Source organism: Neopsephotus bourkii, unplaced genomic scaffold, assembly GCF_033783945.1.
Source record: "Neopsephotus bourkii isolate Nb327-2 ecotype Australia unplaced genomic scaffold, CSIRO-AGI_Nbou_v1 NB_1508, whole genome shotgun sequence".
In the NCBI taxonomy this organism is placed as follows: Eukaryota; Metazoa; Chordata; class Aves; order Psittaciformes; family Psittacidae; genus Neopsephotus; species Neopsephotus bourkii.
This window is the reverse complement of record NW_026901984.1, coordinates 6,021,028-6,040,271: the sequence shown is the minus strand read 5'-3', so window position 1 is coordinate 6,040,271 and position 19,244 is coordinate 6,021,028. Positions and strand designations below refer to the sequence as shown.

General features: G+C 47.2%; 1 protein-coding gene across 2 annotated transcripts; it reads left to right on the top strand.

Moving 5' to 3' along the window:
- The first annotated feature begins 14,218 nt into the window (after positions 1 to 14,218).
- On the top strand, positions 14,219 to 17,863 carry LOC133221066 (serine/threonine-protein kinase SBK2-like). Of its 2 annotated transcripts, XM_061369670.1 has the most exons (4): positions 14,219 to 15,105; positions 15,569 to 15,764; positions 16,498 to 16,700; positions 16,951 to 17,863. In XM_061369670.1, exons 2-4 carry the CDS (start codon positions 15,578 to 15,580, stop codon positions 17,518 to 17,520), a joined length of 960 nt encoding a protein of 319 aa, XP_061225654.1. In that variant the 5' UTR covers positions 14,219 to 15,105; positions 15,569 to 15,577; the 3' UTR covers positions 17,521 to 17,863. The 2 variants fall into 2 exon arrangements, with proteins under 2 accessions (XP_061225654.1, XP_061225653.1); XM_061369669.1 differs by lacking the exon at positions 14,219 to 15,105 and having other exon boundaries at positions 15,120 to 15,764.
- The last annotated feature ends 1,381 nt before the right edge of the window (positions 17,864 to 19,244 follow it).

The window sequence follows — 19,244 nt, the reverse complement described above, 5'->3', positions numbered from 1 at the left end:
AAGGCCTCACTGTAACTCATTTTGGCCACATCCACAGGCATACTAAGTTTGTTATTTAGGACTGTATTTGCCTACGTAGCATAGGTTTTAATCAAACTGGACTTCATACCTTTAATTAATGAGACTCCAATGTGTTTCACCACAGGCAGTGAGTAGTAGCTTTAGCCTCTAGAAAGGTGTAGTGAGGGGGCCATATTTCAGGTAGGTGGTTTTACCACAGGGACACAAACCAATCTAGCTTTGTTTCATGTAAGGTAAGAAAACATAAAGGTAAACTCACAATAAGTACTTTTGCTGCAGGACTCCCATGGGGGTTTAGTGCCTACCTCCTCTTTATGCCTTCAGAAACCTTCCTCAGCACATGTTACTTATTTGCCCATTTCTCATCTTTGGCACTGAAGTATATCAAAGTCCAGCAGATTACCGAATACTGGATTTCAGAAAGTGGAGAATGAAATGGGCTAATGAAGCTCTAAAACAAAGTTCTCCTTTCAGACGATGGAGCAGATGGTGGCACCTGTGGCAATATATTTTCTTTCCTTCCCTTCCTGCCACTGCTGTACTAAGAGCTAGTGAGGGAATTTTGCATCTGGGCTGGTAGCTTGCCATGAACTTCAGAAAAACTGTCATAATGTTATTTGCTAAGAGGATTGCAAAATATCCCAACTGCACTATTAAACTGTTCTTCAGTTTTTCTTCCAGGTGTTGAGCTTACGGACTGTTGAAGATTTCTTTAAGGTTCTTTCTTTTTCCCCAGAGTCCTTAGAAAATGAAGAAAGTTGCCAAGGTACCTCAGATGGGTGCCTAACCACAAGTAAAAATCCCCTGTCCTTCAGTAAAGACAAAACATTATTGCCTCCTCTGACTCTTTTGGGCAAAAACCTGAAAGTAGTTTGTAGGCATTGGTGTTTGCAACCAGAAGGAGATGCAGGGGGAAGGAGTAGTTTGTATGTTGTTGCATATATTTGCAAATACTGTACTTCATAGTGCTCTGTGATGTTGCTTTAGAGAGCAGTGAGCTGTGAAAATTGTCCCTGTGAGAAGGATTGCCACTGTGAGTAGCTACATGCAGCAGCCTAGCAGCTTGGGGTAGGTTAGCAGTGTAAGGTGAGGTGAGCCCACCAGATGGTTAGAGTAGAATGTGTGCTTATTATTGTCCCAGATTTTCCCTGTTTTGCTCACCCAGCTGGTTTAGCTCTAACTTTACTCAGATTTTTTGTTTCTGAGAGACATAGAGATAACCTGGGTCAAAAGCCAAAGGGCTTGTACTGCAGTGGCTGGGAACATGACTAGAGTGCAGATAATCCTGTCTTTTTTTGCCTCTGCAAAATACTGCTGAGACCCAGCCTTAACTATCTATCTGTATAACATCTCTCTCTTCAACTTTCTCACTTTTTGCCAACTAAATGTCTGCAAGCAGCTACCTATGGTAAGTGACTACAGGTAGAGCAACACAGACCACAGAACAAGAAGAGATGGCACAGCTATAGGGTCTTTCTGGAAGGAGAGAGAAGAAGGAGTCTTTGATGAAACTGGAACAGGCAAAAAGTGAAGAGTTACTGGGTGGGATGAAGAGGGAGCACATGGCTGGCTGTGAAAGGGAAAGGTGCGGGAGACAGGCACTGAAGAGAGCAGGGAGTAAGACAAGAGGAAAAGAGACCTAAGGCTGACCCTTGAAGATCACCTTCACTAGTCCATGTACATCTTACCTGTGCAGATATGTTTTTGCTTGTCAAGGACCTGCTGAACATGTCTTTTCTGTGTGCGAGGATAGAGAGTTGAAAAAACAAATAGGTAAGTGAAGCAGGTAAGAGGCAGATGGTAAGGCAGGACATGCAGAAGTGGGGTGCCCAAGTGGGAAAAGACACTGGCAGTGATGGTGCTTCCTGAAAGGCATGGGTATCCCATGTCTCCCCTCTGTCTCCCCAACTTATTGTCCCAAAAATTAGCCCCGGCTGCACACTTGATAACTTTAGCAGAGATACCTCGGTTGGACAAGAACAGAAGCCAGCAGTACTAAGTGGAGGTAGAGCCCCTCTGTGGAGAGAGATAAAGGGAGATCTGCTTCAAAGGGAAGGCAGTGGGTCAGCACAGGAGAGGCAAGGCAGGGGACATTTCTATTTCCAGGTGCCCTAGAGATTTGAAGAGATAAACAGTCCTTGCTGTCACTAAGCCCTTGCCCATCAGACTGCGAGCAATGGCATCTGGGATTCTTCTGGGATCTCACCCAACCCCTTCCCTTGCTAGGCCCTTATTTCACTGTCTTCCAGATGTCCTTATGCTGCTGGGCTGATGCCAAGTGGTACATGCAAAGGGGACTAAAGAGAAGAATGTCAGCAAGTTTCAGTAGAAAGACAAGGAGCTAGAAAATAATTTGAAAGGAAAGAAATAAATCAGGAATTAATAAAAAGGAACACTTTTAAATATTCTTCCCTCGCCCCCCCCCCGCAAACTGGGGAATGGTCGGTCTAGAAGGAAGGAAAATAGCTGGAAGAGAAAGGAAAAGCAAGATGTCTGTACTGTTCATGCTACACTAGTAGGAGGGATGCAGGCTGATGGAGGGGAGAGGGGACCATCCCAAGTCTTATTGTTTTCCAGCTGGCTCAGATTGCTGGTGTTTGCTATTCTCATGATATCGTTGACTGCATCTGTCTGATGTACTAATGATAAGACGCTCCATTCACTACTCAAGAGGGGGATTAGGGCTCAAATTGCCATTCCCGCTTGTCACTCACCAAGGAATTAAAATCTTCTTTGAATGTGGAATTTACTGACCCCATGGGAGAGCCTAAGACAAAGGAAATGATTCTTTAGACATGAGATCACTGAAAGAAAATAATGCATTAGCTGGAAAGCTTTCAGCTTTCAAAGCTGTGGCTGAGAGCCATTGGGCAACATTACACAGAGGCACCTAATTTGTGCTCCAGCGAGATCATCACTAATACCCTAACCATTTCCTCCTCCGAAGGATTAGCAGAGTATAGCACAGGGACCCCAACAGATGGATAGTTTTTAAAGACTTGATATGGCCATTATAGAAGAAGCTTTAATCTGCATCTTTCCTAATGGAGGAAAATATCTACTTAATGTCCTGTTTTTATCACTGACAGCTGGCCATGGTCACAAGTCTGGGTCGGTGGCTGTGGAGAGAAGCACTTTGAATTTCATCTCAGCAAAAGACTGATGCTCATAGTGATGCCTTAAGCAAACTCATATACGTGCGCTTGTGTGGGAAGACCAGCTTCCTGTAGTGCAAGCCTATGATCTCTGTTAGCCTAGGCAAGCTGTGAGGTTTTTCAGCAGAAGTGAGCTGGTACTGAACTAAATGGGCACAATGGTAAAGAGCAGCAATATCTCAGGAAACTAGATGGCTGAGCAATGATACACAATCACTTTGGGTATTCTGGGTTCCTCCAGAGATTACTGGCACGTGTGGTTTTAGGAAGTCTGTGGACAACCTCCCTCCCTGAGTTTTTGTTAAAATGGTGTATTTAGAAGCATCCAGGAAATAAAATCCTTTAAGAAATATCTGTGGATTCAAGTTCTTACTATTTTATGTTGGTTGTAGGTTTTTGGGGGGGTTGGTTTGTTTTTTCTTATTGTTCTAGGACTAGTTTCTGTTCATCCTGCAATAATTCTGAACTTACCTTCTTTGGAATATAAGTGCAGTATAAGCCAAAAGGTTTTGCAAATTGAAACAGCTCTGTTTAAGTGCCGGAGTTATGATGGATTGATGGAGGTACAAAAGAACTCTTACTGGCCAAGCCTACTCACGAGTTTTCCAAACCTGCTCAGTACATCCTTCCACAGATTTCTGTTTGCACTGTCAGAAACAGTAATGTCCAAGACACAACAGGATGGACATGTTTATCCTGGATGTATCCTTTCTGCCTGGTTCTGTGATTCAGAACTGAGGATTAGAAGAGAGAAGCCTCTCCACAAAGTGTGGGAATGCTTTACAAGGTATGTCTGGTTGCTGAGAACTGATGGAGCCACTGGCTATGAGAGGGTATAAAGGCGAGGCAGCTCAGGGTTATTCTGGAGGATCAGTTCCTTTTGTCTCTGGAACAATCCCTGCTAATATCCCTGCACCTGCAGCTCTCTCTGACTCTCTGATGAGGGAGGACTTTGAACCTCCCATGAGTGAAGCCTGTTCTCATGTGGTCTCTTCTCTGGAAGACTTAAACTGTACGTGAGCTTCCCTGGGGACAGAGCACAGCTGGACATCCTATAGCTTGTGTCATATATGCAGATTATCCCTGAGAGGGAAGCTTCCTGCATGGGCTATGCAAACAATTATCTCCAGGGACCACAGCAGTAGGCAGGTCCTACAGCTCCTACAGGGTTTACCTTCCTACAGCAGGAAGGTAAAACCAGGCTAGCAGGGACGGGGGTCTGCCCCAGGGCTGCTACAGCTGTCCTGCCTCTTTTTTTCTCTGTGAATTGTGGTAGCAGGGATGTTGAAGTTGAAACCCCTATCCATGCCATGCACGTCCATGCAACATCTCATCAGGTTAAGGAGATTGGCATGTCTGAAAGCTGTCAACCTGGCAGGGAGAGACTGCAGAGGTGACGAGCTAGCCCAGGACAGACAATCACTCACTAGCTATTTAAATAGCAGGTATGGGGCTCTTTTGGGAGAAGTGGTTGCACAGGGGCTTATTGCCTTGCTAGCTGTGCTCGAGGGGTGCTGCAGCATAATGAACATTGCATTAGTGCGATGAATGAGAATGGTTGAACCAGATCAGAATAAAACACTGTTTAATGATACATCCTGCCTGTGAGACTGTCCAGTGGCAAATTCCTCGTGGAAAATAAAAGAGCAAGGAAGTATGTAGTAAATCCCCCGTATATACTCCTAGCCTCCAGCAGCCTGAGACAGATGTTGAATCTTCGTATTTAATTGTGCATGTCCTCTGCAGCATCTCTATCCAGTTATTTTATGAAACCACATAAGTGTTTATTACCCACACTCTTCTGAGGCAAGGTGTCCATGGCTTGAAGGTGTGCTGTGGGGGGAAGCCTTGTGCTTGCTTGGACTTGCCCCTAGTTCTCATGTCTTATCTTTTGAAGAGACAGAGAGCAGTAATTTATTTTCACCTTATTTATTCCCCTCAAGGTTTTATTATACCTATTTATTATAACTAATACGGTTTCTCTTCTCTGTCATCTTTTCTTTAGAGAAGAAGGCAGTGTTGCAGGCAGCCAGGAGCCTATGCCACTGGATGTCTTTCATGGAATCACAGAATCACAGAATGAACTAGGTTGGAAAAGACCTTTAAGATCATCAAGTCCAATCATTAACCCAGGAGAACATTTTTCCAGGAATGATCTTGGCTAAAGCTGCCCTGGGGAAGCATGAACTGGCATCAAGATGGGCCTCCTGGCACTGTGATACTATGATACCCCTCGCAGTGCCAAAGCCCAGCTGACCTGTGTGCCCCAAACGTTCAGCCATGAGCATTCCTAGTCCCTTCCTGGCCACCTAGACATGTCAGAAAGCAGGCACTCGCTGCTGGCACCCCATGTGGGACCTCTCTCTGCTTCCTAACTTTGTGGACAGTCCAAGGAGAGGCCTGTGCAGTGCCTTGGCATTAGATGAGACTGACACTGGGACGCTATCCCAGCAGCACTGGTCCCTAGAGTCTGGTTGGTGGAAGACATTTTGCAGAGCACTGGCTGGCTGCTCTGTGAAGATGAAGCTGTAGAAATGAGGTGAGGAAGCACAGGAGAGATCAGTGTTCCTCAGGGACTAGAAGCATCCTTTGCCTTCCAGTCCATTATTAGAGGCAGACATGAAGCTGCTGAAAAATTAAGAAGTAGGCAGAAGCCATAGTTTTGTCTTGTCCCAAAGGCACTGATAGGTCTTGATGGCTTTGACCAGCCTCCACCTGCAACCTTTGCCTATGGGACGAGGAGCCCCATTTCAGCTCAGCCCTGGGTTTTTAGTCTTTGTCTGAACTGTATCATGGTTACCTCCATCTCTTTCACAGCTGTGTCTGTCCATAGACACAGTGTCTCTGGAGCCTGGCACATGGACTGACTTCCTGTCTTGACCTCAGACCTGCCTGGCAATCACTGGGTTGTGTCCAGCACTGGCTGCCACTGACTGACCCTGACCCCTGGGTTCTCAGGTGGACCTTGGACTTGCTTCGTCAGGACAAGCTTACCTGATGAGTGAGCTCAGCTGAACCCAAGTCTATTCCTGGGCCTGTCCTGCTCTCACCTTGTGCAAAACTATGGGAAAAGCCCACCCTGGCACCTGGGCAGTGCCTGGCTGTACCTGTGATGACAAAGTCATTGAGCTTCAGGAAGAAGGCTAATGTGCATGCTAAATACTGGTTATTGTATATTGTTTTAAGCCCTGGAGGACAGGCTGGGAGAGATTACAATAGAAAAGGTTAAAAACGCAGCTATTGTGAGTGCCTCTCCCTGTGCTGGGGTAGAAGGGCACCGCCTCAACATTGCTCTGAGGCATTTGGATCAGTGCTCACAGATTCCAGTGGATTAGCACTGCCTCCTGCAACCGCTCTGCAATCAACACAGGGTGTTTGGAGCAGATATGGTGGTCAATGGGTGACCAGAGGCTTTGGGTGCAAGGGGCTTTGCCAAAGCTGGGGAGCATGGCTGGGAAGTACTTCTGGGGAGCAGGGCCTAGGCTCAGCACGAGCATGCTGTGATAGCTGGCAGGAGAGGTGGGACGCTGTACGGCACTGTCAGGAAGGAGGCCAGCAGATTCCTCAGCGATGGGGTAGCTCTGAATGACCTCAGCACAAATGGTCGGCGCAGCTGGTGGGCTCCTCTGAGCACCCTGCCTATGCCGAGGAGAGCCAAGGGCCCCAGCTCTCTGTCCAGGAGGCACTCCTCACCCTACAGCACCCTACAGCACCCTGCAGCACCCTGTAGCACCCTGCTTGCTTGCCTGCCTGCTGAAGCTGAAGGGGACAAAAGTGTTGGCAGCTCACAGAATTGTTAGTAGAAGTAGGAAGTCAATGGGGAAAGTCAAAGAGCTATTCCCATCTCAGCATCAGGCAAAGCTGGCTCTGAAAAGGGCTGAGTAAAATTGAGTGCTGGAAATTAAGGCATAGTGACTGTATGAAAAGCTGCCATCAGTGATGCACTGGGTAAATGCTTATGGTCCATTTGAATATATACAGATAAACTGAGTATTGCCATAGACTACAATATTGAAACAGCAGTGCCATTTAGATTCTGGTAAAGGAGCTTGATGTCTGTATTTCAGCAGCTTTCTCTCACACATGCCCTTGCTAATAAGCCTCCATATCACCAATGAGTGCTCTCTTGGGTTCAAATGGCATCAAGTCTTTCATCCCTCTAGATGCTGTTGGTGCCTCTCATAGTACGGAATGATGTGGGTTTGTGTAACTCTGAAACAGCAGTACAACTTACCCAACTTACCTCCTGTGGAAATCACCAGAGTCATTGGCTAGGGACACTGTGAAAAAGGGTTCACACTAAAGCCAACACTGGAGAAACTGAGTGTCCTGCTAAGGGTGTGTTGGAACAGCCAGTCTCGTCATCAGGGGCTCTTCAGGTGCTTGCTGGAGCAGGGCAAACTTCTCTTTGAAGGGGCAGTGTTCTAATTGCAACCGTACCTCTGGTATCATCTGGCTTGAGCACTGACAACCCTGATCCTTTAGAGCTGTGTACGGTGTGTACCTGAAGAACTGTTGCTATTCTAATGGGAGTGAAGTGGGCTGTTGTGTGTATGCTAAGGAAGAGGGATAAGGGAAGAGAAGGAAGTATTAAAGAGGTGTGGGAGTCCTTCTTGATTAGGTCCCTTCACTGCACCTGCTTTACCAGCACATTGAAGGCCTTTCCCAGTCTGTGGAGCATCCTTCCAAGAATGAACAGCCTGGAGTAGCACTAGACCTGTAGACCATCAGCACCACAACCTCAGTCCCCACATCTTATCCAGAAGCACAGGGATGGCTGGGAGCCTCACTGCTACTCAGGACTGAATCTTCTTGCCTGCTCTCTGAAGAGAGAGCAATTACCTGCACTGGAGACCCAGAGTACTTATGGTTATGGGGCTGCTCTGTTCCTTTCTGGGACATTGTCTTTTACCTCTGTCCTTTCAGCCTTCCTCATGAAACTGCATCTTCAGAGGGAGCACAGAGGCTTATCAGAGCAGCTCAAGCCCGACAGGTCCCCTGTGTGGCCCCAGCTCCAGGGAACAGGGAGGCCTGTGTCACAGCTGCACGCATCACTGCTGCAGATATACAGCCTGATCTGTCTCCTCAGGAGAAAGAAACAGTGCCTCAGAGCCAAGATCGAGGACCTGCATTGTGACCATGACCCCAGGAGCTGCTTTCCTCTCCACACTCACATGGAAGAAAGCGGACTTTGGCACAGGACTATGGCCTGGGTGCAGGTACTGAGAAGAGGTGAAATGCCTGCAAGTCACTGTAGTTGTCATTAATAATTTCAGCTTCATCGTAATGCTCTGTGGTAATGGTGTGTGTGAGGAGTCTGACCCCACTGGGCCCCTTGAAGGGACCTTGAACCAGTTGTAGTTTGTGCCTGGTCTCTTAACACTCACTGACACGGGCCGTCTTGGTAGCCAAGGGCAAGCTCTGGCAGCCCACGGTCATTCTGAGCCCTGCCATCCGGGACTCTTACTTGGCACAGCCCCAGAGCAAGGCCCATGCACCAGGTCAGGGAGCTGCTTTGCTCCCTCAGCTGTAATGAGAGCCCAGGCTGGAGGGAAGGGCTGAAAAGGGTGGGTCTGCTGAAGGGTCCCTTGGGCTTATGATGGTATGGCTAGAGCAGAAACAACCACTCGCTCTGATCCATGCAACACCTCCCTCTCCATAGACAGGGCAGATGGATACCCCCTTTCCTCCCCCGGCTCCCCCTCTTTTCTTCCCTCCTGGAGGTCACCTTCAGCAGGGAGGCAGCGTGCCCCCAGGACCAGAGGCAGGGGGAAGGGGCGGAGCGTCACGCTTAGCCCCGTAATGCCTGGCAGCCCCCTCCGGCTGCTCCGTGCGGGCGGAACCCAGCCTGGTGTCCGCGGCTGGAGGAGCGAGGGAGTCCACGGCTGGCTGGCAGTGCTGTGCTGTGCTGTGCTGTGCTGTGCTGTGCTGCTGGAGGAGGTGAGCCGCTTCGTGCGGACAGGGAAGGAGTGTGGGAAGAGGAGTTACAGCCGTAGCGGGATGAAGGAGACTGGACAGGAGCATAGAAGGGCACCCACCCCTCACAAACTGGTTTTGGAGACTCTGGCGTAGCGTGCTGGCAGAACATGGAGTGCACCCATTTCCCACATCTGGTTGATGGTGAACTCCTTGGGTGTCTCTGCCCCAAAGGTTGGTTTTTGTCTAGTTGTGTCCAGTGAGATGGTGCCGTAGTGCTGGCTGGTTGCTTGGGAGGAGGGTGTGATGGCGCTTGATCCCAGTGAGGCTGTGTGTGCCATCTTCTGACCGAGGAGGCTGCTATGTGGATGGAGACTGTGGTATACTGCTTGCTGGGGAGAGGCTTACAGGTCTCTCTCTGGGGACGCTGTTAGGTTTCTGCCCGAGAAGTGCGATACGCGTTTCTGTAAGGGACGGTGATGTGGTTCTCCACAGTGAGATTAAGCAGTAGCCTGCTGACCGCTTTTAGAAAGGACCCCGTAAACATGCCCCCAGAAAGGCCAGAAACAACCACAGGGATAATCTGCTCAGGTCCCTTGTGTGTATTAAACGTGGTTTGCACTGGAGTGGACCTTATAGGGAAAAAAAATAGTGCCATTCTTGAGTTGAAAGTTCCAGAGATGGAAGGATATTCTTCCACTCTGATGAGATTTTCAAGGATAAATGTCCTTCTTCACAAAATATGCCCTGCGACTGAGCTCTGAAATTGCCTCGTTTCAGCTTCAGCTATTCGTTTTATTATAAAGCTTTTATTAATTATAATGCTTTTACTAAGGGAGAACCCTTTGTGGTGAAATTCTACTGCCCACAAAGGTACTCATAGATGACGGAGTAACTTCTTTTCTCTCTGTTTGATAAGCTAAAGACCGCTCGCCTGGAAGTTTCCCCTGTAATTGGAAGCCCCACTGTCATTCTGTCATTCTCATGGTTCTTCTCTAGTCCTTTTTTCCATCAAACCATGAATAACACCAGCTCAAGCTTGCTGAACTATGGTTTCACCGATACTGTTAAAATATAGAAAGCATCTAGTAGCTAGTTCTGTTCACCCATCGGCTATCCTCCGGAGGAGTTCAGGAAATTTACCCTAGAAACCATCCTTTCACATCAGTATGTTTTTAATATTATAAAAAAATCACAGAAAAGTAAATAAATAAGAATGCAAAGCAGAGCACATGGAAGGAATACATTTCTAATCAAAACACAAACCCCACTGGTGCACAGTGTTCTCAATTCTAGTGAAGATGTCGTTAGCAGGTGGCCAGCTTTTCAGAAATACAGCTTTCCTAACTCAGCTGATTTTCAGAGATTAAATTTCAGACTGTCTCAGGGCATCTGTGTGTAGGAACCTCTGCAGAAACCAGAGTTCACTGTAGGAGGCACTTCGCCTCAGAACAGATCTCGTCTTATGATCCGTCTCAGTCTATGTAAAGCTGAGCGGCTGTATCTGTCTTTATTTTTTGTTTTTCCTAATTTAGCATCAGAAAAATGCTATTTTGCCTCTTGCTGCTGATGATTCCAGTGTCTGACACTTCTTGGACATTCTCTTCAGCAAAGTAAATGCAAAAGTAACTAACCCTTGTAGTGCCAATTTTCTAGGGTTGCATCTGTATCCTCATAGATGTATATCTATATCACTGTAGATTCTTTCTAGTGCAAGTCTGTATCACCCTACATACTAAGGCCTGCAAAGTGAGGCTATACCAGATCTACATTTCTGGGTTTACATAGTGCCTGTTTTATTTACAAAGCAACATGAAGAACTTAGATTTATTTTATTAATATGATGTTTTTGTTTCCTGTCACATAATGCCAGGCTAAAATCCTGAATTCTTTTGTCATTTGAAAAACTTTTGTGTGCGTGTATGTGCATGCACTAGTTTTACCAAGCAGTGCATTATCTACCCAAACTCATGTTGTGTCATTTGCAGACATTTTCTGTATGATTTCAGGGCTTTCTTCTAGATCAATGACAAAGGTAAAAGTATACTAACAGGGTCAGGATCAAACAAAATTAATTGCGTGGAGTTAGGACACCAATAAAAGACAATAATTTCCACTGTACTATGCTTATTTTTAAATCCATTAAAAATATGAGGCTTATTGATTTTGACCAATAGCACAATTAATTTGTACAGACAGCTTTCAGAGAATGGTCAGTGAATGGGATATTTCTGGCTGTGCTGTTTGAACCAATACTGGTCTGAAAACTGCTCCAAACTCTCACCAGTGAATTAGAGGCTGATGGGAAACCTCCATGGATAGGGTCCTTCCACAGCCCCTAGACAGAATGACTGTGGTGGTTGGATAACAACAGACACCAAGTGATCTGAATTACTTGATACACTAAATCCATTTGAGCAAAATGGGATTTATAAAAGCTGTTGTGAAAGTATTTAGAAACGCAGCAGGCAACACCCAGAAAGGGACGTGAAGAGGAAGTGGAGCTTTTCCCCCAGTGCCCTCAGTAATTTGGAAAAACTCTGGAGTCATGATGGATATATGAGGCAGTGCAGCTTCTCAGTGTGTCAACCAGAGAGGTTGTGGAGTCTCCATCTGTGAAGATACTAAAAACCTAACTGGACACCTTCCTATATAACCTGCTTCAGCTGCTGCTGCTTGAGCTGAGGAATTGGATTAGCTGATGTCAAAAGGCCCCATTCCAGCCTAAGCACCTCTGTGATTCTGCCATCATAGCAGTATTTCTGTTATACAGAGATTACACTGTCCTTGGCTCTTGACATGTATGGAGTGCTTTTGTGGACCAAATATGTTAATCATTTTGGTTGAAGAACCAGAATAACATTACCTAGCTAAGACACTGTGTCTTCATAGGCTAGCTCCTCCTCAGCTCCTCAGGAAGCTGGAAGGCATCTCCTGGTCGTGGAAAGGATGTGAATTTCTTGCTGCTGTAATGAGAAACTCTTGTGGGGAATTAGGGTTTCTCACATGTTAACAGCCTGGAAATAAGACCTATAGGAGGGATGAAGCACAGGAAGGATAGTGGATGAAAGAACAGTTTTGAATAGGACCCCACCTGCTGACTTCAATACAGCACAGCAAAACAGTGGGTGCATCCTGGACAGAGCCCTGGGGGCCTCCTCCTCAGTGTTTGTCACTCTGCAAAAGGCAGATGGCACTCTAGAAGGTAACAGGGTACCCAGACATGCTCTACCCACTAGTGACCCAAACCTGGACCTCACTTAGCTTCCTATATAATGGCAGTGGTATCTCAGAGAAAGACCTGACAGCTTTAGCTATTTCCTGGAGTATGGACTGTGTAGTGTAATCAATTGCCTCAAGGGTAGCAATGGCCAATGCCTGCAGACTTTTCTGGAGTGACTGCAGCTGGGGCTTCCTTCATATGGAGCCCTCGTCAGACCCACAATATTGTCGTTGTCCCACAAGACACTTTACCCATATCCTCTGGCTGATCTTTTTTTCCATGCTGGCTATTTTACTTTGATGGTCTATTCTGTACCTAAACAATCTGCCCTCCCATGCCACTGGGGCCATGCATGAAAGTAAGGATCCTTGGCACCTATACTGCAGTTCACTTGAAACATGGAGTGGAAGGACAAAAGAGTTTTCGGGATTATTTTTTAACTGCAAAAGCTTATGAACTGAAATGTTTTGACTCCCAAAGCTGGAGTAAGAACCAAGAATATTCAGAGAAGCATATCCTCCCATTTACAAAAGGAAGTATTTAACACAGTAAATAGAAGTAATGAATCATTTCAAAAGAGAATAGATGAATCAGATAAAAATAATTCAATACAAATAAAATTAATAAGTATTTTAAAATTACATCATTATTGATTAATACAGTGAATGGATGCACTGAGAAGATTCTAACCTTTGGGTTGGATAGCACTAACAGGTGGCCAGCCTACAATGGAAGACATTTTATCTACCTCAAGTTTGAGAAATAAAGTTATCCAAGAAGATTGTGAACCATTTGCTAACAAGAACTTGTCCATGACCATGAATTTGATATAGGAGAAACACTGTCTTACAGAAGAGATCTTTTAGTTGGGTTTTTCCCTTCCCCCCAGATATAAATCTAATGTGTTCCGCACAAGACAAGCAGTCATCTCTTCTGTTGTTTCACTCCCTGGTTATTGTGGCTTTAGCCTATTTAACATCAAGGGAGGTCTATGTCTTTCAAAAGTCTATTGCACTTTAAGAGTTTTTTTTCTCCGTATTCCTAGCTAGGTCTCTTTAAAACGCTCTTTCACCTATATGTTTTAACACTTAAACGTGGCAGCACCAGTTTGGCTGGGCAGCAAGCAGGAGGACATCAGAGGAAAATCTCTAAAATACTTTCCAGACTTTCTCTGTGAGTTTCTCACCAGCCTTCCATTCGTTCCCTCCTGTGCATACACTAGTTCATTGTTGAACTCCCCACGGACTTTGCTAACTTTCACTGCTGTTGGCTCTCACACCGAGCCAAAGCCTTTGAAGAAAAGTAGGGCAAATTACTTTGTACTTCTGAACTGGGTAAGACTTAATGCAGTTTATGAAAGAAGGAAGGGAAAAGAAAGGGAACTTTGCCACAGGCAGTCCCAGTCTCATGTACAAATCCAGCCCTTTTGTTGTTTTCCTAGTTTTAAAGAATTCTGTTGCTAAATCAGTGGATTCTTAAGAATGACCAGATTAATTGAAAATTATTGGAAATTGAAAATTGAAGGAACTGTAATAAGCTCTGGTCACAGACAGAACAGTGTAAAAACTAAGGGAAAAGTCTTCATACTTTCTGCTTCCACTCATATTCCCAGGATGCCATCTTCCTTTTTAGCAACGTGAGGTCTTATTCCCTCCTCTGAAGGTGTCGTGTGTCAGAATGTTTGATGGGAAGTGGTCCTGAGTTTGTAGGTGCAGAAACGAGCCACCAGTTTTACACTAGAGGTCTGTCTCATTGCACAGTGTATACGACATATCTGAGAATGCTGCAGCCCTCATGCTCTTGGGTTGTTGGGTTGCACCCTGGGCTGCATTAGGCAGTGTTACCAGTAGGTCAATGGAGATGATCCTTCCTCTTTACTAGTGAAGGCCACATCTGGGTCCAGTTCTGGGCTTCTCAGTGAAAAGAGGTGTGGACAATACTGGAATGAATCTAGTCTGTGAAAATGATTAAGATAGTGAAGCACCTCATACAAGGAGATGCTAAGACAGCTGGGAGTTGTTTAGCCTCAAAAGCAGAAAGCTTGATGGGATAATCTTGTTGATGTGTATAAATACCTGTAAAAAAGAAACTGCCGGATTCTTCTTACTGGTGTTAAGTGACAAGACAAAAGGCAGTGGGCCTCAAATACAGAATTGCTATTTAAGCATAAGAAAAAACTTTTTTTCCATAAAGGTGATCGAACACTGGAACAAGTTGCCCAGAGCAGCTGTGGAGTCTCCATCCTTAGAGATAATCGGAACTGGGCCACACACAGTCCAGAGCAACCTGCTATAGTTAACCTTCCTCTGAGCAGGAGACTACACTAGGTGATCTCTGGAGGTACCTTCTGACCTCAACCATGCTGTGACTTTGGTTCTGTGACCTTGCTCCAAAGCCAGGAGGGTCTCCCAGGCCCAGGGTGCCTGCGTTCAGAGCACAGGGAGGTAGTCAGGGGGAGAGTGGTGCCATAGGTGCCTTAAAATGTTGCCTTGTAGCTGGCTGGGGGGCTAAAAAACATTTCTCTGAAATGGGTCTGAAGCAGCTGGCTGTAGGTCAGAATGCCATTGATGTCCAAGCTTCCTTCCTGCCCGGGTTTCTTGGCTGCACAGATGAGTGACTTTGCGTCAGAAATGTCAGTAGGCATGTGAGGTACTGAGCTCCCTTTGGCTTGCTCTGAGCACACTGCCTGACTAGTAATCCCTTTTTTGTCATGGGCTAGCTGTGCTGCTGCCTAAGGAGCAAGTCTGTCTCTGCTGCTACCTCAAGGACTTTCTTCAGTAAGAAGTGAGGGTGAGTTTCTTAGTAGAGAGACATGGTCTTGCTGCAGTAGGCTAAGGACAGTAAGATGACCGGGTCACTCATGATTGATAATCAGGGACTGTTATGTTTTTGCTTGTTGCCTAACACCTTGGAGACTAGAATAAGAGGAGGCCTGAAAGCCAAGCTGACACAGCAAGGTGATCCAGGCCCTTGAAAAGAGAGGCTCCAGGACTACAGTTAAGAGGCTGGAGGCCAGAAAGGATTAGAGGGTTGATGGAGGTTCTCTTCAATATGGGACCTGTTACATGATGAGGGGCTCTGCCCAGGGGTGTACTGTATAAAAGCACAAGCTCAACTCTAGCACAGCTGTGAAAGCACTCAGGCTCCAAGTGGCAGAAGCACCCACTGCCATGCCATGGTTTGCATGGCGAGTTTGATCTGGTTTTCTCTGCATGTTGTGATGTTTCTGACTCAGGCTGTGGTGTTTCTGCAGCACTCATCGATGGCCGAGAGCTCAGCTGTGGCTGCAGCAGCGGCAGGGACAGCGGCACCAGCCAAGCTAGAGGAGCTCCTGGAGATCACAGCTCAGAGCCTGGTGCGCACCGAGGTGACTGAGCACTATGAGGTTATTCGGGAGCTGGGCAGGGGCAAGTATGGCCACGTGATGCTAGTGACCCACAGGCAGAGAGGTAAGGAACTGACTGTGCCCTGTGAACCACTATGCCTTGTCTCCTCTTCATTCACCAGGGTGTTGGGTGGGCTAGTGGTTCCCTGGGGCCAGGCACCAGGCACCACAGGGGTTCCCCAGGGAACACTGAGGACAGGACCTCCCCAGCCAGACAGCCTCCCGTTGTGCCCAGGGGACAGCCCAGAACATCAGGCAAAGTTACAGTGATGAGGCAGGTGCAGGGTCAAGCTGGGAAGTCAATCCACAAGTCAGGATCAATAGGACTAGGTATCAGCACGGATGTGATATAGCTGGAAAACAGCACTCCCACCATGTAGCACAGGCAGGGAGTGAAGCCCCAGGCCTGAGCTTAAATGGTGCCTGAAGGCCCCTGGAGAGAGGGTGTGAGTAAAGGTCTTAGGTGGAGTTGGGCAAGGCCATTAAGGCCTAATAGTGCCCACAGAGCCCTGACACTACTCTTCGCCAGTAGTCCCAGTTTGGACTGATGAGCCCACGTAGCCTGAGTGTCCCTGGTGTTGCCCAGTGCTCCTGTGCACTGACTGGCTCAAAACCCACACCAGTGGCAATACCTTGTCCCAGATCTGGTGTCCACAGGATGTATCTACACAAAGGTTTGGGTCAGAAACCTCCCTGTGGCTGTAAGTGTCCAGTTCCATGGCTGCTCAGTTCCCTCTCAGTTTGGCCTTGAGGAGAGTGACTTTCAGAAGAGTCAAACCCACTCTTCCCATTCCCAGGGACTCCTATGGCTCTCAAGCTGCTACCCAAAGCCAGTACCAAGCTGCATACCTTCCTGTATGAGTATTGCGTGGCACTCTCCCTTGCCACCCACCCTGCCATCATCGGCATGTTTGGAATTGCCATCGAGTCCAGTCAGTACTATGGCTTCCTCTACGAACCAGCACTGCACAAAGATCTCATCTCTATCATCAAACCCCGGGTGAGTGCTGATACAAGGCCATGGGGACTGGGACTGTAGCATTTGTCCACTGTGCGGGCTGGCTGGGTCAGAGGGGCGTAAGGGCAATGGGCTGTTACACTGGTGCCTACAGCACTGAAACAGCTTCAGGCTTGCAACACCAGAAATACAAAGGTCTTCCCCAGTGCCGAGCAGGAAGTTGGAAGCGTAGCTAGCAGGGCTGCCAAGGTGTCACGAGTGTTCTGCACTGCCTGTCTGTCTCTCTGGGCAGGATGGGATCCCTGAGCCAGCCGCTAAGCAGTGTGCCAAGCAGCTCGTGAGCGCGCTGGAGTTCATCCACAGCCGAGGGCTCGTGTACCGTGACATCAAGCCTGAGAACGTGCTGCTTTTCGATCCTGAGTGTCGGCGCATCAAGCTGACTGACTTCGGGCTTACACGGCCCAAGGGTACCAAGCTCAAGCTGGTGGCCGGGGTAATCCCCTATACCGCCCCGGAGCTCAGCAACACCGCTGATGCCCAGGGGGTGCCCATTGACACCAGCTTGGACGCCTGGGCCTTCGGCGTGCTGCTCTTCTGCCTGCTGACTGGCTACTTCCCCTGGGAGCAGAGCCTGCCAGATGACCCTTTCTTTGAGGACTTCATGCAGTGGCAGGAGACAGGCCTGGAAGAGGACCTGCCCCGCCACTGGAAACGCTTGACAGCAGAGGCTGCCCTGATGCTGCGGAGCCTGCTAGCCCTAGATCCTGCCAAGCGTTGCCCTGTCAGTGGGGTGCTGCGCTATGTCGATTGCCCTTGGCGGCTGGAGGATGGCAACAACCAGGAGGCTGCAGTGAAGCCCTAGCGCCTGTCCCCCATAGGGGCAAGATGGCAGGTCTCACCTTGCAAGGGACTTCAGAGTGTGAGGCACCATGGTGGCCTGGGTGTGAGAGGCCATGGTGATCCAGAGAGCAACTTCTTTGTTGCTATGGAGCCGAGCTCCTTCTCTGATGGTCCTCACCCCATGGTTCAGTGCTGCCCAGTGCCACCTGCTTGTGCTTCCTTGGGGCTTTAAAATATCTTTCTTTTGGAAATAACTCTCTGCGTGTGAAGCACCCACTCGTTTCCTGGCCACAGGGACTCCAGGGTGTTTTCTAGGTGCTGCAGCACCTGCCTTGTCTCAAAATAGAGCAAAATATGTACTTTTGTGTTTGTGTATGTGGCTCTTTTTCCTTCATAATAAAATGTTTGTGGGGCCTGCTTGATGTGGGAAAGCAGGGGCATGACAGAGCCTGCTGCCATCTCAGTACATGGCAGGGACCACCCCTAGATGCTGCCTGGGCCTCCACCAGGACCCTTGGAGGGTGGCTTCAGGCCGGTGGGGTGGAGGTGCTGGGAAGCTCCCAGCATGTATCTGCAGATGGTAGCTGGGCACCGATGGTGGTGTTGAGCACACCTCCCTCCCTGTACTGCTTTCAGATCCTAAGAGAATGTCCTTCATGCTCTTAGATGCCCAGTTACCGCTCTAAGGATCTTCATTCTCCCATTTCTTACCACCACTTTAACCCTTCCCTAGCAACACATATCTCTTAATCCTCCAGTGTCCTTCTAGGTGCACATTTTAATCCTGGAAAGAGGTAGCAAGTAGAAAATTAGAGGTTAGAAGCTCTCATTACTTTACTACCTCTTTCCAGTCCCCAGGATTATGCTGTTGGTAATCCTTCCTGGCTCCTAGCCTGACCCTATTGCTGGAAACATGCCCATCTTAGTTTCCATTCTCAATGGCTTAGTAGCTTTAAAAAATGCACTGGTCCAACACCATAGTTTCTAGCATCCCAGCTTTTTTTTCACTTCAGATCCTTTCCTGCACACACTCTTCCGTAGTTGCCCAATGTTCAACTGTCTTTTGCCGGTGTCTTCTCACCCCATGGAATTCTACTATTACTTATCTTCCTCATTAACTTTCCCTTTCTACTACCCATCACCTGGTAAACACCTTTCATTCATCCTTCTCTCAGCAACATCACCTTCATACTATTCTTTTGTACTTTCCTGCTCTCTGCATCACTTATCCCTCATGTCTTTCTTCCAGCTCCCCAGCCTACCTTATGAGCCATCATTGTGCTTGCCCTGTTCAAGATACATTTTTCTTCTGTCCGCTTCCATATTTTATAATCTTTCATTACCCTAAAATATAATAAATGCTGCACAACTTTGGCCTGCTGAGATTTGGGTTTAATTACTCTTTGATCACTGTAGGAATGGCACAGGAGTGTTAAGTTACCAACACCATAGCTGTGTTTAAAGTGGAGAAGCCCTAATGGTTCTAAAGGCCAGGTAGCTGACAAATATCTGATGAAAAATAGTGGAAAATCTGATACAGATGATTGCTAATAGTGACTTATAGGTTAGGAACATGCTCTTTGGAATATGATACTCAGCACTGTTTGCTAAAAAAGTTGTGTTCGATAAAGTAAATTCATAGCATTACAGTATACAATTTGTAAGGCATGACCTATTGATATGAAGGAAATTCGAGTATGCTGTATTGATTAAGAAGATGTACTATGCCCAGCCAATAAAGCATAG